Source organism: Rhinolophus hipposideros (genome assembly GCF_964194185.1).
Source record: "Rhinolophus hipposideros genome assembly, chromosome: 22".
Taxonomy (NCBI): Eukaryota; Metazoa; Chordata; class Mammalia; order Chiroptera; family Rhinolophidae; genus Rhinolophus; species Rhinolophus hipposideros.
The window spans coordinates 25,270,610-25,297,030 of NC_138068.1; the positions used below are offsets into that span (position 1 = coordinate 25,270,610).

The 26,421-nt window shown below is 39.5% G+C and overlaps 1 protein-coding gene across 2 annotated transcripts in view; it reads left to right on the forward strand.

The window, feature by feature from the left end:
* Positions 1-566: 566 nt before the first annotated feature.
* ATRN (attractin) overlaps positions 567-26,421 on the forward strand; it is a 143,445-nt gene continuing 117,590 nt past the window's right edge. For both annotated transcript variants that reach the window (XM_081034073.1, XM_081034074.1), the window contains exon 1: positions 567-1,022. In XM_081034073.1, the coding sequence (XP_080890199.1) occupies positions 643-1,022 (380 nt within the window). In that variant the 5' untranslated portion in view covers positions 567-642. The remainder of the gene's footprint in view (positions 1,023-26,421) is intronic.

The following is a 26,421-nucleotide window of genomic DNA, read 5'->3' on the forward strand; positions in this document are numbered from 1 at the left end:
TATTAAGCATTTATTGAGCATAGTGTACAAGCTAGGTCTTAACACGTGTGAGTTCGTTGTCTCTGTTTTACAAAGGCGAAAGCAGAGGCTCGAATGCAGCACTCTACTGCACCTAGCACCAAACCACGACGCAGCCTCCTAGGCCCTTTTTACCCAGCAGCTAGCGTTGTGGCAGGGCAATCACTGGCCGCGGGGTCTCCGGGAGGGCAGCGCTCCACGCGGCTGGCTTGGCCAGCAGAGCAGTAGGCTCCTAGGCAGCCAACGGGAAGAGAGCGCTTCAGGGCTGCTTCCCCGTCTCCGCTGTGGCGGGCGAAGCATAAAAACTCGCCCGCTAGGGAGCCTTGGCACCGAGAACCGGGGTGTGCGTGGGGAGGGGTGTGGGGGGGTGTCTCAGCGACCCCCAGTCTCAGGCTCAGACACGAGCCTCCGGGACCGGCAGCCCCGGCCGCCAGCGGCGTGCGGGACCCGCCCACGAGCGCACGCACGCCCCGCCCCGCCGGCCCCGCCGCTCCGGCCCAGCCCTCCGGATTGAGCGCCCGAGCCACCGTCCGCACGGCCCCGCCCCGCACGGCCAGGCGTAGAGGAGCCGGCCGTGCGGTGTGTGTGTATGTGTTCGCGGGGCCCGGTCTCAGCCCCGGGAAGATGGTGGCGGTGGCGGCGGCGACTGAGGCGAGGCTGAGGAGGAGGACGGCAGCGACGACAGCGCCCGCGGGCAGACACGGCGCGCGGCTCGGCGACTTTGACGCGAGCAGGGCTGAGAGGCCGGGGCTGGGGGCCGGGCTGCGCCTCCCGCGGCGGCGGCTGCTGCTGCTGCTGCTGCTGCTCCCGCCTGTGCTGCTGCTGCCCTGGGCTGCTGAGGCCGCGGCGGCGGCGGCGGCGGTGTCGGGCTCAGCCGCAGCCGAGGCCAAGGAATGTGACCGGCCCTGTGTCAACGGCGGCCGCTGCAACCCTGGCACCGGCCAGTGCGTCTGTCCCTCCGGCTGGGTGGGCGAGCAATGCCAGCACTGCGGGGGCCGCTTCAGGTGAGCTGAGGGTGGTGTTGGAGGGTCAGGCCCAGCCAGAGGTGGAGGCTGAGGGGCGCTCCAGACAGCGTCAGGCCAGAGGCGGAGGCCGGGCAGCAATGGGGAGGGGAGGTCCGCCCCACGGTGTTTGAGGACCATTTGCTTCCGGGGGGCTCATCGCCTCTGGCCTGGGCTCTGTCTGTCCCGGGAGACGAAAAGGTTGGAGGTAAGGGTGGGGGTAACCCCAAAGGGGTTTGGGTGCAGCCGGCTACGTGGGAAGGAAGCTTAGGGTCCCAAAGTGTATCAAACCCAGTCTCTGAAACTGGGCCTCATTCGGATAAATGAGGTATGAAAGAAAAGGTGAAAGAGAGCCAGTCTTACTTAAACCCTGCGTTTTAGCATCCCCTTGTTCCCTAGGGTCTGATGAGTTCTCTGATTGACTGGAGATGTGGGTAGCTCCGGAGAAACAGGGCCCTGGAAGTGATTTGTTGGCTGGAGATAGAAAGGAAAGGGTAGGATTGTGAGATACGAGAGATGGAAAAATCAATGGTTATCGGTTAAAGGAGAGTGAGGAAACTAGCCCTTTGAAGCTGGGTGGCACACGGGAACAGGGTCAGTCCTGGAGAGGGCATAGGAGGAGGTTCTTGTTTGCCCTGGTTTCTGGGAAATACGGAGTTTTGAGTTGGCCTGGTTCAGGGCAGTACCTCTTGGAGCGATCCCTCATTAATTGATTAGTAGTTATCTATTATTTGCTTCAGTTGTGCAAGGGTCTCCCGATAAGGCACACAAATCAATTAGCCAGACTTTGGCCTAGTCCACAAGGAGTTTGGAATATAGCAAGAGAAAGATATGTACACAAATAACCCCCGTCATAAGGGCTACAGAGTCATTCATGCCTTTGGCGGATTTTTACTGAACACTTTTGATGTCAGCTGTGGAGAAGTGGAGAAATACAGAGACCAAGGTAGACCTTGGCTCTCATGGATCTTACATTCTAGTTGGGGAGACAGGCAGTTAACAAATAAGTGAAAGAAATGAACGGGATAGTTTTCGATAATGGTAAATGCTGTCAAGAAAATAAAACAGGAGGGTCTGATAGAGAAGAACTAACTGGTGGGTAACTTTAGGAGAAGCCTCTCATTTTAAGGGACATTTGACCTGAGACCTGAATGAGGCAATGGGCAACCTGTGGGAATTCAGGGGCGGAGAGGTTGGGACTAGCTGAGGGATTCAAGGAAGACTTTGAAGAGGAGGGGACATTGAATTTGAGCATTTGAAGCTAAGTAAGGACTTGGAATTGTGCCGCTGGGAAAAGAATTTCAGATGGAAGGAAGGATGCAAGCAAAATTGTGGAGACCAGACGAACAGTGTTGCTGGTATATACAGGATTGCCAGGGTATATAGAAGAGCGTTGTGAGAGAGAAGTTTGGAACCTCCTTAGGGTGTTCTGATTTATGAACTGATTTAATCTACACATATTTATTGAGAGCTCTTCTAGCTTAGGTGGTGAGATACAAGACAGACATCGTCCTGCTCTTATAGAGCTTACATTCTAGCTTGGGAATAGACATCCAGTAATCAATTTATTATGATTTTGCTTAAGGCCCTGGAAATGAGTAGGGGACAAACAAGAGGACTTGTTTTAGTTTGGAATAGTAAGGTTAGTGACTGAATAAGAGATATTGAGTTGAGATCGGAGGGGTGCGATGGCACTGCCTACATGAGGGGTGGCGTAGTAAAGGGCCAGCATGTACAGAGGCTTGGGGATGAGAGGGATCGTGACAGGCTGGATCGAAGGCCAGGTGGCTGGAGCAGAGAGAGCAGAGGGGAGCATGGCAAGACTGGAGAGAGAGGCAGGGGAGGGACCAGGCCATGTGGATTCCTGTTGGTTGGATTGAGCGTTTTGACTTTTAGCCTATAAGCGGTGGAATGGCATAGTTCATCTCGTTTTCACGATATTACAGGTTTTTAGATGGGTGCCAGAGCGAGAATGGCCTTGAAAGTGAGGCCAGAGCATTTTGAATTGGAGGAGCTTCCAAGATCAAATGAATGGATGGTTGGGTCAGAGGCGAGTTCTTTAAGTTCTGAAAGTCTGGGATGCCGTGGTAGGCAGTGAGGGTCCATAGAGTGGGGAAGGACGTGCATAGCAACGTCAGTCTGTTTACAATGTTCAGCATAGGTGGACTCACTTTAAGCATGAAAGATGGTGGGTAACTAGTTGGAACTGTTCGCATGGGTCAGGAGTGCAGTCACGAGAACTTGAGATAGGATATGGAAATAGAGGCAGGGATAAATGCTCGGTGGTATTATTGAGGTAAATGACAGATCTTTCTTTGAAACTGATTTGCTCGTGGGAAGATGGGAATGGTGAGGGAAAGAAAACTAGATCTTATCTTGGGCGATTGAGAGGATGGTAATATCATTAATAGACACAAGGACACAGGAGGACGGATCTGAGATGTTTAATTTTGCACACACTGAGATTGGGGTGCTTTCAGGGTATCCACCTAGCAGGGCAGGTGTAAGCATTGAAGTCACCTGCATAGGAGGGAGATTGGCAGGGGGACAGAGCAGGTCTGAGTGTCTCCGAAAGAGTCCAGAGGATTGGAAAAGAGCCACTTGTGATGGGGAACAGGCAGTCCTGACACTGGTTGTCTCAGATGGTGTCACATGTGAGAGAAGGGACTCCCTTGGTTATTGTGGACACTCGTTTGAGCTGGTTGAAGCTGGTGTCAGTGCCCTTTCCTGGACAAATAGTTATGACTTTGACTTCGGTCCTGGTTATTTCAATATATTTTGTGGATTTCTGGAATTTGCATTTTAAAAAATGCAAGTAAGAGGAACTTATGCCTCTGGCCTTTAAAAAAAAGCTAAATCTTTAGTTGAAGGATTTCTTTAGGGGAAGAGTAAAATGTTGGTTTTGATTATCGTGGTATGTATCTTGGTTTAACTTACAAACCTCCTTGTTATTAAGCTAAGAGATATTAAAATGAATACCCTTCTGGTTTAGATTGTCATCATGTTTTTTTTTTTTTTTTTTAGCTTTCTAGTTCCATAAATCCTGTGTTATAATTGCTGTTAGTCAGGTCTTTTTCATTAGTTGAAAGTAACATAGGGTAATAAGAGGATTAGATTTCACGGAAGTTGTCGTTGCTGAAAGCATGCTGTGTGCCAGGGACGTTGTCAAGCAGTTTCATATACATTGTGTCATTTAATCTTCAGGACAACTCTGAGGGTGTTGTATAAAATTTGGATTATTGTATGGTTGTAATTAGAAAATCACTTAACTATTTTCCAAATGAAAGATACTACAAAAATTACAGAAGAATGATAGTGCCATTATATAAAAATAACTATGGAATCTTTGGTGGATGATTTCTAAAGCAGTGTCATTTTCATTCATTTTTCAGTGATCTTTTTTTTCTACTTGTGACATCACCACTGAAATTTTAAATATTGAGGGATAAATACATCCCATCAAGTTAGAGGATAAAGATATTAAGCCCATTTATGAAATTACTGTGCACTTAATTCTTTTAAGTTCCTGTTATACAAGACTTTTGGGAGGATAGAATTGAATAGCCTAGTGAATTGGAGCCTTATAGTTACCCATGATGTTAGGAAAAAAAGAAAAGAAGGAGGCATTTATTGAGCATCTGCTTTTTGCCCAGCACATGTAATACTAGTAATAGTAGTTGTAGCAACTACTGCCACTATTTTTCAAGCATTTCTCCATTTTTTTTCCAGGTATTATGTTAAGTGCCTTTTAGAAATTACCCCCTTTTAATCCTTAGAGTGAAGGTATTCCCATTTCACAGATGGGTAAACTGAACCTTGAAGATCCCGAATTACTTGCCCAAGGTCACACAGCTTGTGAAAAATTGGGGTTCGAACTCAGGCTTTGTCTAATTCCCAAACCCATGTTTTCCACTGTACCAGCTGGCCTCTTATTTTTTTTCTGAATCCAAATCGAATACTTTATGAGCATTCTTTGGAAGAGCTGCCTTAATTCCTTTGAGAAACACTTTGAGAAACAGGAAGAAAAATTGATTTGTTACAACAGGAAAGTTAGTTAAAAAAAAAAAATCTTAATTCACCTGAACCTGTCTAACTGCTGGTCTGAGGACACAAAATTAGCTTTCTAACTAGTGAAATGAAAATTCTGGAAAATAAAATTTGGAAAAAGAAAAAGGTGAAAAAAAAATTTTTTTCTTGTAGTAAGCACTAAGCAGGATTAACCTGAAACCCTAAAATTGTGTTCGTGAATCAAATTTAGAGATGTCTGTTTTCCCGATCAGAACCTAAGCTCTACTAGGGCAGGGATTTTTATCTTCTTTGCTCACTGTTGTAGTCCCAGAGCCTAGAATATAGAATAGTGCCTGGGACAGAGTGCTCAATAAATATTTGTTGAATGAAGGAATGAAATTCTGCAACATCCTTTTTTGTGACTTAAAAAAAGTACTTTTTGACTATATGACTGCCATATCTGTCTTTTGTCCTATTTCTCCTAGACTTGATTGTCTTTTTTCCTACTGTTTGCTGGGCATCTTTCCTGGGATGTTTTACTGTCACCTTGTAATTAGTCACGTCCAAGACAAACTTCTTATCCTCATTGCAAAAATAGTCTTTTCCTTAGTACTTCCTTATTTCCATCATGAATCTGACTTTAGATAACCAAGGGTCAAAATTTAGGCGTAGTCCTTTTCTCTTTCTGTTTGTTCTCTTTTCTCTGAAATCTTAGAAATGTATGCCTTTCCATTCCTCCTGCTGCCGTCCTGGTGCACCTGGCCCTTCACCTCATTGCTCGTCTGCCTCTGTTGCACCTTGACTGGTCTCTTGCACCTCCAGAGTCCATTCTGCACGTTGTCATATAATCCCCTGAAAACGTATGTCACTATCTTGCTCAGAAACCTTTTTTTATTTTTGCTCCTCTCATTACCTGTAAAATGACTGTCAGCAGAAGGCTCCCACTGCCTTACACACGTTCCTTTTTCCTCTCCAAATCCTTCTACCTTGTAGTTTTTCTGCATATTTGCTAAATTCAGCACCCGTCCTCCTCCCTGCCCCCACATGCTTTCTTCTCTGCTTATCTAGATTCTACTCTACTTATCTAGATTTTACCCCTAGGCTCATCTTCAGTTCTGTACAACCGGTAATAGACAATTCTCCGAATCCTACCTGTTACTTTCTTTTGAGGTGAGTTATCAACCCGTTCAATATATAGATAGCTTTTGATAATTGTTATGTATTAGGTACTGTGCACTGCCTTGAACTTATGAAGGTGGTTAGGAGTCAGGCCTTGCTTTCCCATTGGGGAACTCATAGCAGTGAAGGGAAGACAGCTATATGCACAATTAGAATGTAATAATAAAGATACAGGCAGTATGTGGTGCTGGATTAATATGTTGTGGAGAGACTAACCTTTTTCTTTTTTTAATTTTTAAAAATTTTATTGGGGAAGGGGAACAGGACTTTATTGGGGAACAGTGTGTACTTCCAGGACTTTTTTCCAAGTCAAGTTGTTGGCCTTTCAGTCTTAGTTGTGGAGGGCGCAGCTCAGCTCCAGGTCCAGTTGCCGTTGTTAGTTGCAGGGGGCACAGCCCACCATCCCTTGTGGGAGTTGAACCGGCAACCTTGTGGTTGAGAGCCGGCACTCGAACCAACTGAGCCATCTGGGAGGCAGCTCAGTTCAAGGTTCCGTGTTCAATCTTAGTTGCAGGGGGCGCTGCCCACCATCCCTTGTGGGACTTGAGGAGTTGAACTGGCAGTCTTGTGGTTGAGAGCCCACTGGCCCATCTGGGAATCGAACCGGCAGCCTTTGGCGTTAGGAGCATGGAGCTCTAACCGCCTGAGCCCCGGGCTGGCCCCGAGACTAACCTTTTGAGGGCTCTGGTGGCAGGCATCACAGAGAAGGGGACATTTGGGCAGATCTGAGAGGTTTAGTGTGAATAGTGAATCATGAATAGTGGAGGAGAGCATTCCAGAAGGAGCAAGGAGCTTGTGCAAAGACAAAGAATCATGGACTGTGTATGTTTGTTGTAACAAAGTGCCACAAACTGGGCGGTTTCAAACAACAGAAACTGAATCTCAGTTCCCGAGGCCAGAAGTCTGAAATCAAGGTGTTGATGGGGCCATACTCTCTCTGAAGACTCGAAGGGAGAATCTGTTCCATGCCTTTTTCTGACCTTCTGGAATTGCCGGCAGTCCTTGGTTTGTAGATGCATCACTTCAGTCTTTGCCCCCATCATTTCAATCTCACGTGACACTCTGTGTGTGTGTCTCTTCTTATAAGGACGCCAGTCATGTTGGATGTGTGACTATCACCTCCTCTTAACTTGAGTACATCTGCAAAACCGTTTGCAAGTAAGGTCACATTCACAGGTACTGGGGCTTAGGATTCAACATAGCTTTTTTGGGGACCCAGTTCAAATCACAACATAGATGGATGTTGTCGGAGCATAAATGGTGCGAGATGCATTGAAAGGGTGTGAGCCTGGAAGGTGGTAATGGCTCTCCCACTTTCCTTTCCAACAACCTCCAGCTTCAGGGTGCATCTTTCACGATTCTGTGCTCCGACAGCAGTGATGATTTTGAGGTAGGCATGGGACCTAAGCTGACTCAATCAGAGTGAATCTCAGGGCTTCTGCTGGAGGCTTCTCTCCTCTGTGTGCATTTATGAGGCAGATACTTTGGTCACCTGTTTGTCTTTGTGGTGAGGCTATAAGACCTAGAAATATTATACTTAGCATTGCTGTTGCGACACTATACCTAGCGTGGTTATACGTAGCGTTGCCCCTCTGAGGTCAGAGCAACTCCTAGAAGAGGGAGGATGGTAGAGAAATGGAGCCAGAGACCCGATGACTTCTGAATCTCTGGATCAAACCTTGCCTGAAGCTGTACTTTTCAGTTTTGAGAGGTCCTGCAGTCTATATTTTTCTTAAGCCAGTTAGTGTTGAATTTCCTGTCTTACAATACAGAAAAATTCCTAACATACAGAGGAACATAGGATCAGATCATGAGTCTTTATATTCCACCCCAAGGAGTTTGGGCCTTATCTTCTGGGAATTGATAACATCGTCTAAAAACCTGACATTTTTCTACCAAGTCTCCCAATTTTCCAGTCTTGACAGACATATTCTGAACCCAAAGTTACTATAGGCAGTAGTTTTAGCGTGTTTCTTTGATACTGCTTAATTGAGATCGCCAGCTTCCATCTGGGGATGAAACTGTTCTCACTTCCCCGGACCTCAGCTCTGTTTAGCCAGTTTCACATTTGAGGGTTCATTAATTGCCACTGTAAATTGTAATAGATGTGATTTCTATCCAAGTTCTTTTAGTGACAGACACCCAACTCAGACACGCTTATGAGAAAGAGATCAGGGAGATTTATTGGCTCCTGTGACAGAAAATCAAGGGGATGTTGCTGGCTTCCTGCGTGGCTGGATCCAGGGGACCAGTTGGTCTCTCTCCCTCCATATCTCTTAGCTCTGCTCTTGACTGGCTTCACTCTCAGGCAGGCTCTCTTCAGGGGGTGCCTCCAGAAGCTAAATCAAACTGGCTTAGCATCTTCCACTTCGAAAAGAATGACTGTTCCTTAGGAGCTGTAGCAGATAAAGAAGGGTGAGTCTCACAGGTCTCTTGTCCTTTACTGAAGCAATCACTGTGGCTAGGGTCCTGGGAATGTCTGACCGGTCAGACCTGAGGTGAGCATCTGCCTGCTCTGGAGTGGGGGGTGTGAGGTCTGGCTCCATTAGATGACACGGACTGAAAAAGGGAGAGCGAGGAAAGGAGAAAGGAAAACACACGCAGGGTTACCAGAAAGTGGGGCCAGTGCTGGGCAAGTGAGATCAGTAACATCTCCATGTATTCTTGGAACCTGGCATTTGGTGATATTCAGTAAGTGTTGCTGCAAATTGGGACCGGTCTGGAAAATACTGTACCAAGTAATGAGATGATGGTCCCCCAGTTTATCAAGAATTTACTCTCTGAGGTTAGTCACTGACGTGAGGACTGTGCTGTGTTGAGTTTTACTCTAGTAGAGCCAAGTCACTGAATGGCAGTTGACTCATCCCCTGATTTTGTAATGGGGGAAATGGAGACGATTATGGGAGGAAGCAGCCAAATATGTACTTCTATTGTGTGAAATTATGCTGTATTGGGTGAAACTTTATATAAAGTACTTACGTAATAAGACTTGTAAAGTTTCTGGCTGATTCCAGGAAGATAGTTCACTTATTTGAAAAGGTAAAAATATGTTATTGAGTAAAAAGAAAAATTGAACATGGATATCTTAATATAATTGCATAAGTTATAACATGTTTGAAGGCAGACGTCTGACATTCAAACTTGACCCCTGTGAAAGGTTCTCAAGATTGGCAATTATTCTTTGTTTTTTTTTAAATTTACTACAGTGTAGAGGACAGAGAAGTACATAGGAGAGAAGCAGAATATGTTTTATGATCAAAACAAGTTTTACTAAATAGTATTAACTGAGTTAATAAATTTGTAGGTTATCTTTATCTTGAGTATTAAATATAGAATTATTTACCAGGAACTGCGACTGAATGGAAATCTTAAAGGTTATTCTCTTTCACAAATCTTGTCCGTAAAACTGAAATGAAACTGTAGTTGTGCTTTCCAAAATAATTTTATCTGGAATTTATCAGCCGCCAACCTATTATGGAACTGTGTCCCACTTAAACTCTGTCATTTTCTGTGATTTCCTTATATGTTATATACTAATTTAATCCTTCACTCTGTTACTTTCTTCCTTCCATTTTTCCTCTTCCTCCTATACTTTCAAACTAGCCCTTCATTGTTGCCTGGCTTTTTCTAATTTTTTTCTTCTTAGGATAGCTTTCTTATATTTGTCTTATTTTTCTTCCTCCTCATTTTATTGATGTCAGATCCATTCACCTGCTTTTCTTTTAGCTCTTGAGACCCTGGTTCGATTTTATCCTTTCAATTTTTAATTCCTTAAGTTTTGTTTTTTTCAAATTACATTTTGGGTGAACTTCAACTCTAGCTATTTATTTATGTGTTTACTCATGTAGAATTCTTTCACTTATAGAACTTTATTTTAGTCAGGGCTGAATTTATTCTTTTAGAATTTGACATTGACATTGTACAGTTATTAAGTTGAATGAATTTTCCAATTAATTCCTCTTGGTTTTTCCATTCTAATTAAGAATTTTCTAATTTGTTTCTTAATGAGCCTATAAGCTTTAGGGGCTGAAATTTTGTCAGGTGCTGTTAAGAGACTTTTCAGCCAGTGTTTCCTGTATATTTTGATTCATAAATTCTTTCACAAAAATGTATACTCTTATGGACTCTCTAAGGAATTAAAAAATAATCTTAAAAAAGTATCTTCTTTTTGATAAGATACTTAGAGTAAAAAGTAATTTATTAGTAAAAATTACAACAAACATTTTAAATATAATTTGTAATGATATTCAGTGCCATTATAAATAGAAAAATTTGACCTTTTCCTTGTTTAACAGCATGTGGTGCATCTTGTTTAATGTATTTTAAATTAATGTGTAAGGAAAAGCGTGATTTATACACAAATAAAATGATTTAGTTTTGGGATCAAATGTATATTAAAATAGAGATTGGATTCTGCTTTGTGCTATAGAAATAGAAGCTTTCCTGTCCTTATGTTTGGTATTCATGTACTTGTGCTTTAAAAATTATTTCTTAGACTTTTTTTGTGTTTTGTTTCTAAGTGATAAAATGATAGCAGTTTTCAGCTATTTGTAAGCATTTCTCTGCAAATAGCTTATTTCCTGCGTGGATGTTTTTTTCAAAATTGAATGAAAAGGCCAAACTGGCTATAATTGTCACTTAATTTTCCCCTTTTAACATTGGTTTTTGAAGTACTGGAGATATCTTACAAAACTACATATACAAGGATTTTCATCGGAAGATTTGGCAAGATGATCTTGAGGCAAATTTGCAGAATTAGATTCATCTTGTATCTTTCCATAACTTATATTGAAGTATCATGTCTTACGCTTCTCTTTTAATGGATGGCCTTTCTGTCTTTTAATTGGAATATTGTTTGGGCCACTGGTTGAGAAACACTGACCAACCTTGACCAAGTAACTGGTTGCTTTAAGGCAATCATATATTTAATGCTTGTTCAGTCTCTGGGTTAACTTTAACTTCCTTTTAATATGAAATATTTCAGGCCTATGGAATAAATACAAAGAATAATAAAATGAACATCTTTGTACCTACAACCTAGCCTTGCTGAATTTCCTTTATAGTAGTGTTATTACTATTACATAATATTAATATAAATTATGTAATATAAAACATTATGGATACCAACCAAAGTCCCTTCATAACCCCTCGCAAATCCCAATCATTTTACTCTCCCCAGTGGTAACTAGTATGGTGATCCCTTGCATGTATGTTTCTATTTTTACTACAGATACACACTCATACACATACATACGTACTTACATATACATATATACATACATACATACAAAGTCTTGTTTCCAAAAACAAGGTCATGTTTTCAAACTTTATAAAAAATAAATATGCTTTTTTTTTTACTCCAAAGCACATTTTCTAAATGCTTTTGAGATTTTTTTGTGTTGATAAACATAGCTGTAGTTGATTCATAGCTATATTCATTACAGAATTCCAATTTATTTATTCATTCTGTTGATGGGCATTTAGATTTTGCAGCTTGTGCTGTTACACACAGTGCTACAATTAACATTCTTTACATATCTCTCTGTGCACATGTGTATGATTTTTCTCTAGAACAGTGATTTTCAAACTTTTGAAGCACCTCCAAAATAATTTTAAAATCCTGTTTACTTCCTTGCATACTTTTAGATTGAATTTTGACAATTTTTAAAATATGGATATCATATTTGCAAAGGATGTCATTTCTGGTATATTATAAAGTTACTGAAAAAAAATCCATTATATTATTATTATTATTATTATTATGTATTTATTTATTTTTTAAAAGATTTTATTGGGGAAGGGGAACAGGACTTTATTGGGGAACAGTGTGTACTTCCAGACCTTTTTTTCAAGGCAAGTTGTTGTCCTTTCAATCTTAGTTGTGGAGGGTGCCGTTCAGCTTCCAGTTGTCCTTTCAGTCTTAGTTGTGGAGGGCGCAGCTCAGCTCCAGGTCCAGGTGCGGTGTTCAATCTTAGTTGCAGGGGTCACTGCTCACCATCCCTTGTGGGACTCAAGGAATTGAACCGGCAACCTGTGGCTGAGAGCCCACTGGCCCATGTGGGAATCGAACCGTCAGTCTTCGGAGTTAGGAGCACGGAGCTCTAACCTCCTGAGCCACCGGGCCCTATTTTTTAAATTTGTTGGGTGAAATCCAAATTCCATAGCAGTTTGATAACCTTTCTCATTCATTAGAAAAAAAAAAAAGATACTTCTGTATAATCTTTAGCAATCAATTTTTGTATTATTTATTTATTTTTTTGCTTAAATTCTTATTTTTATTCTAATTCCCCAATATAATTGTTACCCTGGGTTATGAATTCTGTCCAGTGATCTGGATGTCGCATACCATAAAACTCACCATTTTACAGTACACAATTCAGTGATTTTTAGTGTATTTGTAAGTTGTGCAGCCATCATCACTATCTAATTCCAGAATATTTTCATTATGCCTGTGCCTGCTAGCAGTCACTCCCATTCCGTCTTCCCCCCGCCCCTGACAACTACTGTCTACTTTCTGTCTATGGATTTGTCTATTCTAGACATTTCATATAAATGTTATAAAATATGTGGGCTTTTGTGACTGACTTCTTAGCAAATTATTCTCAAAATTCATCCATGTTCTATCATGTATCAGTACTTTATTCCTTTTTATGGCTGAATTATATTCCATTGTATGCATATACTATGTCTTATTTATCCATTCATCAGTTGATAGATATTTTTGTTCTTTCTACCTTTTGGCTATTATGAATAATGATGCTATTAACATTCCTGTACAAATTTTTGTGTGGACATATGAGTATCTCTTGGGTGTATACTTATGAGTGGAATTGCTGGGACCTACAGTAACTGTTTCACTTTTTGAGGAAGTGCCAAACTATCACAGCGATTGCACCAGTTTACATTTTTACCAGCAATCTTGAGGGTTCCATTTTTTTCTACATTCTCACCAAGACTATTTTCTGTGGTTTTATGTATGTATGTATGTATGTATGTATGTATGTATGTATGTATGTATGTATTCTAGTGAGTGTAACTGGTGTCTCATTGTGGCTTTGATTTGCATTTCCCTAAAGACTGTTGATTTTGAATATCTTTTCATTTGCTTGTTGGCCATTTGTATATCTTCTTTGGTGAAATTTCTACTCTAAACCTTTGCCCATTTAGAAAAATTAGATTATTTTTCTTTTTATTGTTGAGCTGTAAGAGTTCTTTACATGTTTTGGATACTAGACCCTTATCAGATATATGATTTGCAAATAATTTTCTCTCATTTTGTTGGTTGTTTCACAGAAAAACAATCTTGATAATGTCTTTTGACAAACATTTTTAATTTTGATAAAGTCTAATTTATTTTTTCTTTGGTTGCTTATGCTTTAAGTGTCTTATCTAAGGAACCATTTCCTAATCCAAGGTCATGAAGATTTACATCTATGTTTTCTTTTTAAAAGAGTTTTATAGGTTTAGCTCTTGCATTTTGGTTCTTGATCCATTTTGAATTAATTTTTGTATGTGCTTTGATGTAGTGATTTCACTTCATTCTTTTGTTTGTGGATATGCAGTTGTTTCAGCACCATTTATTGAAGAGATTATCTTTTCTCCATTGAATGATCCTGGTACCCTTGTCAAAAATCAATTGACTCTAGATAGGCTTATTTATCAATTATGTTTCATTGACCTATATGTCTATTGTTATATCAGTACCAGACTATCTTGATTGCTTTGTAATAAAGTTTTGTAGTAAGTTTCAAAATCCTCCTTTATAATTTAAAAAAATGTTTTATTTTGAGATAATTGTAGATTCACATACAGTTATAAGAAATAATACAGAGAGATCTCCTATACCCCTTACCTATTTCTCTTAAAGGTAATATCTTGCATAACTACAGTACAACCAGAAAATTGGCATTGACACAATCCATCAACCTTGCTCAGATTCTACCAGTTTTATATGTACTAATTTGTGTGTATGTGTATTTCCCCCAATTTTATTCTAATATATTTGTTTGAAGGTAGATTTATTGAGTATCCTCTATAATGAGAATTTGTATATAAATAAATTTTTTTTAGTTTCCTGTGACCGTGAGACCTTATGTAAACATTTTCTTCTGAATTAACTAATCATGACTGTTATTTTTAGTACACAACTGAACAAACCATGTAAATGTGATACACATTTGTATAAATAATTTTTAAACATAATAGGTAGGTTTTTATTGGAAAAGCATCTCTTATTGAGATGGGTAGTACTTTATAAAATCTGTGGATGATACAACTTACCACCAGAATGAAACAGAGTTTATTGTAAATCATATAGTTTTAATTTTCTTTTGGTAAATGTAAAACTGGGAAACCTTGTTAACATAAATATTAAGTATATTTAGACAGAAGAAAGTTTGTTGTGGCAGCATCTCTCAAGTGTTTGGACTCCTTTTAAATTATATGCCAAAATTCTTCTTAAGAAGCGTCTTCCAAGTGACAGCTGAGTAACATCTGCCTTTAATTTTGTTGTAAGCAAAAAATTGGACACCACCTGACTTTCAAAAGGATTTGTTACTCAGTCATTTGAATCGTTTACTTTCTCATCATAGGCACTGATATTTTGGATTATTCTTCGTCAAGGGCCCTAGACATTTTTGTATTCTGGAGGTAGGTTGACTAGAGGTATGCCTTCCATTTTGCCAGGTGGGAAACTCTTCCAGAGGGGAGACAGACCAGCAAGACTGTGTACGTTTCCTCAGGCGGATTCATTTTAGAAAAGAGTGTGTGGAAGATATTGTTTAGAAATGTATTCCATTTAAACTGTCCAGACCCTGTATCTCGTTTTCATGTACCAACCCAGGTCAGTTTGAAGGCTGTTCTCTGGAGTATATTCCTGGGAGTAAAATTGCTGGGTCAAAACACTTCAATTTTAGATATTGCTAAATTGTTATTAAAAGGGATTGGTCCAGATTTTACTCCCATTATTTATGTTTGAGTGTTCTAGTTATTTTTTTTACTCTATCTGATGGGTATGAAATGGTATATGGTGGTTTCATTTTGCATTCTCTTGATTACTAGTGAGAGTATCTTTTCATATGTTTATAAGCCATTGGGTTTATTATATGAATTGCTTTGTCTTGCCATTGATCATTTGTATATTGGATTGTTTATTCCTTTTTATTGATTTATAGGAGTTCTTCATATATTCTGGATATTAATCCTGGGATTGTATACACAGCAGTGATCTAGTGAATGGTTGGTCTTACTTTATTTCACAACTTAAAATTTTTACCTATCAATGATTGGGTAAATGAATACTTGTAAATGACAAGAAGGACAAACCTTACAGAAGAATTTCAAATAATATAACTAGATACTTCCCCCTTCTCGGATGTGGAGCTTAATTTCTCTCCATTGCTTCCCCTTGAGTATAGGCTGGATTTATTGACTCTTATCCAAAGAATAGAAAATGGAAAGGGGAAAAAATAGTAACTTTACAGTGAAGAAACCTGGCAAATACTACCTTAACTAAGTAATCAGGATTAACATTGCAAGGACAAGACATGTTGATATCATGTGTCCCCTGATATGATGTAATTAGGAGGGAATGTCGCTTCTGTGGTGTTTTCGCCAAAACCCATAACTCAGTCTAATCATGGGGAAAACATCATACAAATTGAGGGACAGTTTACAAAATGCTGCATAATACTTCTCAAAACTGTCAAGGTCATAAAAAAAAAAAACACAAGGAAACACTGAGAAACTGTCAAACCAGAGGAGACAAATGAGACATGCTGAGTAAATGTAATGTGGTGTCCTGGATTGAATCCTGGAGCAGAAAATAGTACATTAACATAAAAACTGGAGAACTTTGACTAAAGTCTGGAATTTAGGGAATAGAAATGTACCAATATTGGTTTCTTAGATTGGCAAAGGTACCATGGCCAATCAATAGGGGTTTGCGAATTCACTGTATCATCTCTGCAACCTTTCTGTAAATCTAAAATTATATTCCAAAATAAAAAGGTTGTTAACATTTTTTTACTTAATTTTGTTGAATCTAAGATGCCATTGATTATAAGATGCACCATTATTTTAGGTACTACTAAGAAAGAAAAATGCTTCCAGTAAAATTAAGATACGGCATCAGTTCTAAGAAGCGCCTTGATTCCAGAGATATTAAATGAGGAAAAATGGCATAGCTTAGAAGAGATAAAATATGGCCTTTGGGAAAAATAAAAGTAACAGGTTCAAAAGCTGAAAAAGGGTATATGATGGAAAGTTTTCCTTCCCTCCCTAGGAGTAGTCTGTTGTCAGGTTCTTGCATAGCTTTCCAGATATGTTAGCTGCTTATATGAGTAATTATGTATGTTATATCCCCCCCCCCATAAATGACATACTCTACTTACTACCTGTATTTTGCTTTTCCCCCTTCACCCTCATTGAACAGTGTCATGTTGGAGATAGTTTCATATCGGTACATTCTTTTTTTTGTTTCTTTGGTATTCTGTACAGATGTGCCTTAATTTATATAGACGTGTTGAATGATCTTGTACACATGGCATTTTACACATTTATGGGTCTGCCTTTAGGATTAATTCTCAGAAGTAAAATTGCTTTATCACAGGGATGTGTGCATTTTAAATTTTGTTAGGTATTGCCAAATGACTTTCCATAGAGATTTACCCAATTTATTATTACCAGCAGCAGTATGTTATGGCTTGTCTTTAACTTTGTTTATGATGTGTTTTTAACAGAAATTTCAAATTTTAATATAGTTAATTTTATCACTCTTCCTTTATGGCTGTGCTTTTTGTGTTATATTTAAAATTTTTCTCCCTATACTTTTGTTGTAAAAGTACTCTCCTATCTTTCTTCCTCAATGTTTAAAATTTTTGTTTTTTCACATTTTGATCTTTTATCTACCTGTAATTTTTTCTTATGTCTAGTTTGTTGCAGTGATCTAATTTACTTATTTTTATTTGATAAGCAGTTGTCCGAGTCCCATTTGTAGACTGCTATGTTCCCCACCCCCGCCATTGATTTGAAATACACCTTAGTCGTATAAAACTTCACATTTGTCTTGTTTTTAGCCCTTTGCTCATCTAATTTCAGTAAAAGTCTATGTTGAGATTTTGATTGGAATTTCGCCTGGTATTGAGATTAGCCTGGGGAAATTTGTCATCTTTACGATATAGTCTTCCCATCCAGACATGGTTTATATTTATTTCCATTTATTTAGGTTTCTTTTATGTCCTTAAGTAAATTATTACAACTTTTTTCAAAATGGTCTGATATACTTTTATTGGATTTACCCCCAGATACATAATTTTGTTGCTATGACTACAACCTAATTTATTACTGTAGTACATAGGAATGGAATTTTTTATTAGCGTTATTATAACACTAAATAATATTTAGCTCATGAGTCTCTGTGGTTGTCTGTGCAACTTGGCTGATCTCTGCTGAACTTACTCACCTGTCTAAACTGGGTCTAAACTGGAGCTTGGCTGGGCTCACTTAGTGCGGATGGGGTGTCACAACTCTCTCCTCCTCCTTGGACCAGAGGCTAGCTGAGTCTTAAAACCGTGGTGGTGGCAGAGGTGTAAAAGTAGAATTGATTTTCTTACATGTTGAAATTGTCTAGCGAACCTTCCTAAATCTTTATAGTATTAATAGCTTGACTGTGGGTTCTCCCAAGTTTTCTATGTGAATAATCCTACTGTTAATAAATTGTGACAGTTTCTTTATTTCTGATCTGTATACTCCATATTTTATTTTCTTGTCTATTTTTTCCCTCTAATCCCCCTCCCCCCGGCCCCGCCATAGTCGACTGTTTGCTCATTTGCAAACTCTTTCTTCTTCTGGCTCTAAAAATTATAGAGTGCTTCATGTTACTCTTCGTGTATCTGCACTCAATCCTCTTCTGTATCTGCACCTCATATTCAGGTTCTCCTTAGTCACAGGACTTTAAACGCTATGAAATAGAACCCTTGGTTTTTACTCCAAGCCTGTTCAGTCCTCCGTTTTCTCAGCACATGTATGGCAGCACTCAGGCCAACAACCAGGGTGTTTTCCTTACTTACTCTCTTTTCCTTACGTCCAAAATACCATCAAATTCCAACTCTCAATATTTAACCACTAAAATTTATCTAATAATCTGCTGGTATTCTTTTTTTTTGTTTTTCCATTTGTAGGTAGGAGACAGATTGTGTATGTCTTTTTAGTCTTAAATAACCATAAAAAAGTCTGAAAAGTGTAAGGTGGTATACAAATGAAAGGTGTTGTAGATGACTGGCAGGAGTTGAATTTAAATGTCAGTATTCTTAATCTCCTTTTGTTTCTTTATCCTGGCTCATTGCTTTTTCTTTCCTTTCATTCTTGTATGTTTATATGGACTCTTTGAAAGGGGTATAGTTACAAAGAGTTTATTGCCAGTAGGGTGGTCTTTGGTTAAATATAATCCTATTTTGTGCTTATTTTTGAATATTCAAGGCCCTGTGAGAGATTGTGGTTACTGGATACACAAGAAAGATCAAGAGCATATACTAGATAAGGGGAAATGTGGGTGGTTGGATTTGCTTTCCAGGGAAAGGGGGAATATGGTATGAGTAAAAACACAGCAGAGATGAGAATAGGCATGGAGTGTTTGGGGTAGAGTGATGGGAACTGGCTTATCAGGGTGAGAGGAAGGGTTGACTTAGTAGCCAGAATGTCAGGAGCAGGAGTTTGAACTCCATTCCACAGTCTGTGCAGAGTCATTGTAAACATTTGACAAGGGTAGTAACATAGTGACATCGGTGCTTTAAGAATGTTGTTCTGGCTGTGGGAAGTTCACGGAAGTTGTGACTGGAGCCAAAGGCTTGGCAGAAAGACTACTCTGAATAGCTTGGTCCTGAGTTAGTGTAGCGGAGGGGATGGAGATGAAGGGATGAATTTGAAGAAGACTTTGTTGACAGTTGTATCATAAATTAGTCATATATTTGATGAAGGTGATAAAATAAAGGAAGAAGCTAACAAAGGTCATTTTAACCCTGGGAAACTGGGGCTGCTTTATCATTTCAGGGGACTGTAGTTGAATAGGAAGAGATATTCTCCCCATATGATTAATATCGCAAATTCTTTGCTAAGAATGTATCTAGAGACCTAGAAGAAATGAGGGACCACATGGAGCAGAGCCAAATATAGCTTGTCTCAGAGCCATGTTTTTTGGCTCCTGGTTTCGTTGCTGGGTTGAGTTTTATTGGTTTTGGAACTCTCAGTTTTTGTGGTTGCACTGCCCTTTTATGCTCTGAGTTTTAATTGCTATTTAGAAAAATATATACAAACAATCTTTATATGGTTGTTTGTTTAAGGGAATGCTTTACATAAATTATTGGACTCTCCTGGTTCGTGAAACAAACTAGGCATTCACAAGGTACCTCTTCATCTGAGATGATAGTCAGTGTTCCCATACATGGAACAAAGGCTCTGCCACCATTTCTTTAGCTTCTGAAATGCTCTTCTCTCCAGACTGTCATGGATACATACAGAAGTTTATCCTGGACTTTCATTGTAGTCAATTTTATTCATAGTAAGAGCTTACAAATTTTTTGTTGCTGTGAAACTGCTGGATGTTCATTAGGCAGCAAATGTTATGTGAACATCTGTGATGTTTTAGGCAGTGGATAAAAGAAGTAAAGGCGATACGTCCTTGAGAAAATCATCTTAGTCTAGTGAGCAGAGATACTTCTCTGTATCGGTAATAATCAGACCACATGGTCAGTCTGAACACAGAGAAGGCATCACTCAGCTCAGTACATAAAACACTGGGCACAGGTCCCAGAGTTCCAAAGGACATTGGAACTGAGATCTGAAAGGGTGGTTAGGAGTTTACCAGGTGAGGGAGCAAGAGGGAGGGAAGAAGGGAAACTATTCCAGACTGAGAAGTCGTGTGCTAAGGCATGGGACTTACAGGCAGGTGAGTTTTGAGGGAGGAGAGTGAGGTTCGGTATTGCTCCAGGATGGGCAGCTCTGTTTGGGGAGCAGTGGCTAGAGATGGATCCGGAGAGGTAAGTTGCGGATGTTATTGCGATGGACCATTAATGCAATTCTAAGGCAAAAAGAGTTTTCCAAGCAGGTTTTGATATGATCGCATTAGCCTTTAAGGAAGAAACAGGTGGCTCTGTAGAGAACTGACCAGAGAACTGGGCTGAGCTGTTGTAGGAGACCAGGCTTGGAGGAGGAGAATTTGAACTAGGGGCTTGGCATTGGCAGTGGGGTAGAAAAGGTGGGGGGGGGGAGGGGGTGGAATGAGAGTGGTTTTGTAGGCTGAACGAATGCGTGAGGTGAAGGAAGAGTTGATAAGTTTTGAAAAACGGGGCAGATGATGATAAAATGGTGAAAAAAGGCAAGAGGTAAGAGAAGGGGATTTAATGACTTTAATTTATGACTTCGGAAATATGGGTCTGAAACATGGGTCTAGGTTTGTGCTGGAAATGCAGCTTGGGCCGTTATCAGCATAAAGCTGGCACAGGAAGCATGAACACAGATCAATTACGTACAGGGAGATCGTGGAGAACTGGATCCAGGCAGCTCCAAGGACAGAGCCCAGGGTTTGAACAAAAGTATTGTCTTTTTTATTTAGTCTTTCAAGATAGATGATTTATTATGATTTTTAAATGAGGGGGCATATTATTTTGTAGTTTTAGTTATCATCATAGATGGGTTATAGTAGGATATCCTAAACATTAAAGCACATAGCACTCATTTGTAATGTTATGTCATTTGTAATAGTTATAGATTTATTATTTTTAAATAGGACAAATGCTAAATCTGTTCTAGTTTAGGGCTATTAGTATAAATAAGTTTTCATAAACTTTTTAATTATATTTTGATTTTAAGGAATTAGATGAAAAATTTCTGACTAAAGATGAAACTTTGGAATGTGGAAATATTTTTGGTATTCATGCCAAAAATTCAACCACTTCCTTTAACACATAGAAGTTCCAAGATCGTTCATGGAAGATTAGATTAATTTGGAGTGTGTATTAGAATCATCTGTGGAGCTTTTAAAGACACCGATGCAATGCTGGATTCCATCTGAGAGTGTTTCGTATTTGTGTCCCGTTATTTGTCAATTGTGTTTTCTAAAGCTCCGTGGGTGGTGTTTCTGTGTCCTCCACGTGAGACCCCTGTATCAGCAGTTTGGGCAGGGGCTTTGTTAGTGTATTTTGTTTCGTGCTTATGTAGTTAAGTTCTTTGCTTAAAGCTGTGACCGCAAAGGGCAGACAGAATATCAGTTAGTTATTTGTTCTGGTCATCATAGTGAGACCATTTGAATTTTTATGTGAATTTAAATTCTACAGAAAAATTTCAATAGCAGATTTGTCTAGGCTCAGAGCATCAGAGGACGGGTTAAATAAAATATGGCATGTCTACACAATGGATTATTGCAAATGGAATAGCTATAAAAAGGAACAAGGACTATCTATATGTTAATATGGTCATCTTGAGAATATATTGTTAAATGGAAAAAGCAAAGCAGAACAGTGGTATTGTATGCTACCTTTTTCAAAGAAAGGGCGTCTACAAATATATACACATGTATTGTTGTGTATGTACATAGATACATCAACGCGTGATAAACCAAAACTAACACAGATGGTTTCTTCTAAGGGAGAGGGAAGGAATGGTTTGGAAGAAACAAGGATAGAACCTAGACTTCTTAATATACTTTGTTTTGTGGATTAGGCTTTAGAATCATGCAAATGCTTTACCCCATTATAAAACAAAAATTAATTAAAATGAGAGACAAAGGCAATCCCTGAAAATCAAATGCAAAATGAAGTAAGTGAACTTAAATTATCAAGTCTGAGGCTGAAGCACATAGAATTTCAAGTGACTCTGAAACACAGTAATTTGACTGTCCATTTCTAGTGGGATATTCCCCTAAGGACAAAAAACCACAAAGACATCATAAACTCTTTTTAGTAATCATGTAGTTCGTAGTAATGTTGGTATTATTATTATTCCAGAGGTGTATGTTGTAAGGTAAAACAAATGGGTACTTACATTGGACTAGGGCCTTTGATTTTGGTGTAGAAAAGAGATGCAATCAGAGAAGTTGGGTAAGAATCCTGGGACCCTAACTTTGATTTGGAAATGTAAGTATGAACTCATTATGCATTTTCTTTTAAGTGTATTTCCTAGTTCTCTCTACTGAAAACCAATGTAGGTAGCATTAAGCACTTCTAGTGCTAGACTCTCTTCCCTAAATGATTCCCACTAATAACTTTGTATCACAAAACAAGTTACTAGGGAAATTTCTGTTTCTATCAATGATAGAATAGCTTTTTCTAAGCCAACACTCCAGCTGAAAACAGCTAGAAAAGCTGGGAGATATCTATAAACAGATTAAAAATATATGTATATTATATATATAATTTTAATCTGTTTGTAGGCTTTGGAGCATGAGCAAGGCAGATAGCAAGGACTTGAGAGACCAAAATTTTGGAGAGAAGGAAAGCTCAGCGTGGTGAGGCCAACTTTTGGTACAGCTTTTCTAATGGAATGATTGGCTGATTTGAAATGTGCAGCTAGCAGGTTGAGCAAAAAATGGCAGCAGAGAGGTTGAGATTCTAAGCAGAGGTTTTGGTAATCATGTAGAGTTGGGGGACAAGATTGGAGTTCAAAGCCTGCGAAGATAGAGAGACACTGGAAAACGTCCCATGCTTTTAATTTTTCTTTTATACATTTTATTGGGGAATATTGGGGAACAGTGTGATTCTCCAGGGCCCATCAGCTCCAAGTCGTTGTCCTTCAGTCTAGTTGTGGAGGGCGCAGCTCAGCTCCAAGTCCAGTCCCATTTTCAATCTTTAGTTGCAGAGGGGGCAGCCCACCATCCCATGTGGGAATTGAACCGGCAACCTTGTTGAGAGCTGGTGCTCTAACCAGCTGAGCCATCCAGCTGCCCTTCCAGAAGCTCAGCGGCAGCTTGTCTTCAATCTAGTTGTGGAGGGCGCAGCTCACTGGCCCATGTGGGAATCGAAGCGGCAATCCTGTTGTTCAGAGCTCGTGCTCTAACCACCTGAGCCATCTGGCTGCCCCAACACCCCATGCTTTTAGTTGGGAACCTTGAAGAATAGGCTACATTCTGTGTTTAAGGGTGAACTGAAAATAGATCAGCTCTTATAAAAGCTGAAGCCTAGCTTTCAAATCACCTTAATCCTTGATTGGATTAAGGAGATTTGCACCTTCATTGTGTGCTAGAAGCAAATGTAAATCTGCTCTGGAGGAAGACACCATCAACCACCGATTCAATTTATCTGTTCAGTGATAGTGTGTGATATATATTTGTATATAACTATATGTAATATATATGGTATTTATAACATGATAAATATTTATAAAACTTAGTTTGGTATTCAATAAAAAACAACCACACATTGTTGGTTATATATAAAAATAAAAGAATTGACTGAAAATAAAGAGAGAAAACAAGTAATTGAAATAGGTTCATAGGGAGACTTCCAGTACAGATGAGATGGTACAGACTCACTTTCCCCTGCTAAGTTTAACTGTAAATCCTGGAATTGATGCAGAAGATAACCAAAGGAGAACTCTGAAAGGTTGTAAGAAGGTGAGCTGGTTTGGGACCATAGGTCTGGGAGAACAGCATAACCATAGGTTATCTTGCATCCCCCCACCCAATAGAGGAAGGTCTCCAAAACCTGACCTAGCAGTTAGGTAGGCTCATTCCTCTCCTGAATCAAATGAGAGTTTCTCTGAAAACGTCATGCACGCCTGACACCACTGGCAAGGGTGATCAGTTGGGAGCCCCACTGAGAGTAAGTGCTGAGAAGGACTCTCCTTCCCAGCCGTCTTGAGACTTCTCTTTTCCATTGAGAGAGATCAAGGCAGGTAGACAGACTGGACGAGAGAGACTCGCTACAGCAAGCATTCTAATCTGAGAAGTGTCTTTGCCCTTGAGGACTTGAAACTCTCCTCCCCCACCCCAAAGTGGGCACTACCTACAAAAAGGACACGGCTACAAGTGACCTAGTCCAGGATAGTGTCTTTGGCCATGTGGGCCTGAGCTGCTTCTCAAAGAAGCTACCCAAAGACACAAGCAGGTGGGTGGAATTGGCAAGAGGGACCCAGCTATAGAAGGCGACACATTCTGGGAAGGCTCTTTGTCTCTGTGGGCTCAAGACTTGCCTTTCCCACTCAGAGACTCTGGGGAAGCTGGGGTAAGGGGCAGCCTGGGCCTGTCACATCCCTTTCCCACCACAGGAGACACCACCTGGCAGCCTGGCTTAGGGAAACTCCATTCACCCCCTCATGAAGCACCAGCAGAGACCAGTGGGGAGTCCAGTGGCACTAGATAAACAAAGCAGACCAAGTAATACCACAAAGGCTCTGAAAATTAATCTGCTATTGGAATAATAGCCAAAAAATGTAGGCCAAGATCCACATGCTAAAACTAAACAGGGTGACTATCTGCTAAAATAGAAAATTTAGTAAGACTATGTTAGTGACTTCTAACGTAAGACCAAGTGTTCATGTAGTAGAAAATCACTTGTCATGCCAATAACAGCTTGAATCAGAAAAGACAATCAACAGACACCAATATAAGATGAATCAGATGTTGGAATTTTATGACAAGAATTTTAAAGCAGATGTCATAAAAATGCTTCAAAATCAATTAAAATTATCTTGAAACAAAAATTACAAAATCTCAGCAGAGAACCAAATAAAATTAATTAGAACCATATTAGAAATGAAATTAGAACTAAATGGAACTTTTAGAATTGAAAAACACAATAACAAACAAACTTACTGGATGGATTCAAGAGTAGTGATAATGACAGAGGAGAGAATAAGTAAACTTGAAAACAGAGCAATTGAATTTACCCATTGTAAATAACAGAGAAAACAGACTTGGAAAAAAAAAATCTATGGAACAAAAGATTTAACATTCATATAATTGGAGTCCCAGAAGCAAAGGAGAAATTGAGTGGGGCTGAAAGAGTATTGGAAAGAAAGCATGGCTGAAAACCCAAATTTGGCAAAAGAAGCAAGCCTACAGACCTAAATCTAAAGGCACGAGATACAGGATACAGAAGTCAGTCGCTTCCTATGTACCAACAATGAAGAAGTGGCGTTTGAAATTAAAAACACAGTAGCATTTACATTAGCACCCCCAAAAGGAAATATTTGGTATAGGTCTAACAAAACATGTGTAAGATCTATATGAGTAAACTACAAAACTGACAAACAAAATCAAATAACTGTATAAATGGAGAGCGATTCTTTGTTCCTGGCTAGGAAAACTCAGTATTGTCAAGATGTTGGTTCTTACAGACTTGATTTGTAGGTTATACACAATCTCAATCAAAATCCCAGCAAGTTACTTTGTGGATATTGACAAACGGATTCTAAAGATTTATATGGAGAGGCAAAAGACCCGGAATAACTAACACAGTATTGAAGGTAAAGAACAATGTTGGAAGACTGACTTTATTAAACTTCAAGACTTACTATAAAATTACAATAATCAAAACTGTGGTATTGGCGAAAGAATAAACAAATAGATCAATGAACTAAAACAGACAGCCCAGAAACTAAAGGCAAAGAAAAAGTCTTGATAGCGGCTGAAGAGAAATGATGCATTACTTATAGGGAACTCCAGTTTAGATAACAGATGTCTCATCTGAAAGCCTGGGGGCCAGAGGAAGTGGCACAAGTGCTGAGATGACAGAATGATCAATTGTGAATTCTGTATCCAGCAAAACTGTCCCGTAAGAATTAGAGGGAAATTAAAACATTCTCAGATGATGGAAAACTAAAAGAATTTGTGGCTAGCAGACCTACCCTTAAAGAATGGCAAAATGAAGTTCTTTAAACAGAAATCATAAAAGAATGCATCTTGGAACACCAGAAAAGAAGGAATGATAGAGCAGAAATATTAATACATACAATAATAAACTTTTTCTCCTGAGTTTTAACAATGAGGTATCATGATTGAATCAATAATATAAAACCATTTGATATCAAATATGGTGGTATTTAAAATAGTGAAGGTAAAGAACCGAAATGGAAGTGAGGTTTCCACACTTCACTCAAAGGGATAAAGTGTCGTTACCAGTAGATTGTTATAAGTCACAGGTGTGTATTCTATTACCTAGAGTAACCATTAAGAACACTATACATAAGATAATATAAATAAATCAGGTTGGAATTACCTTATTTG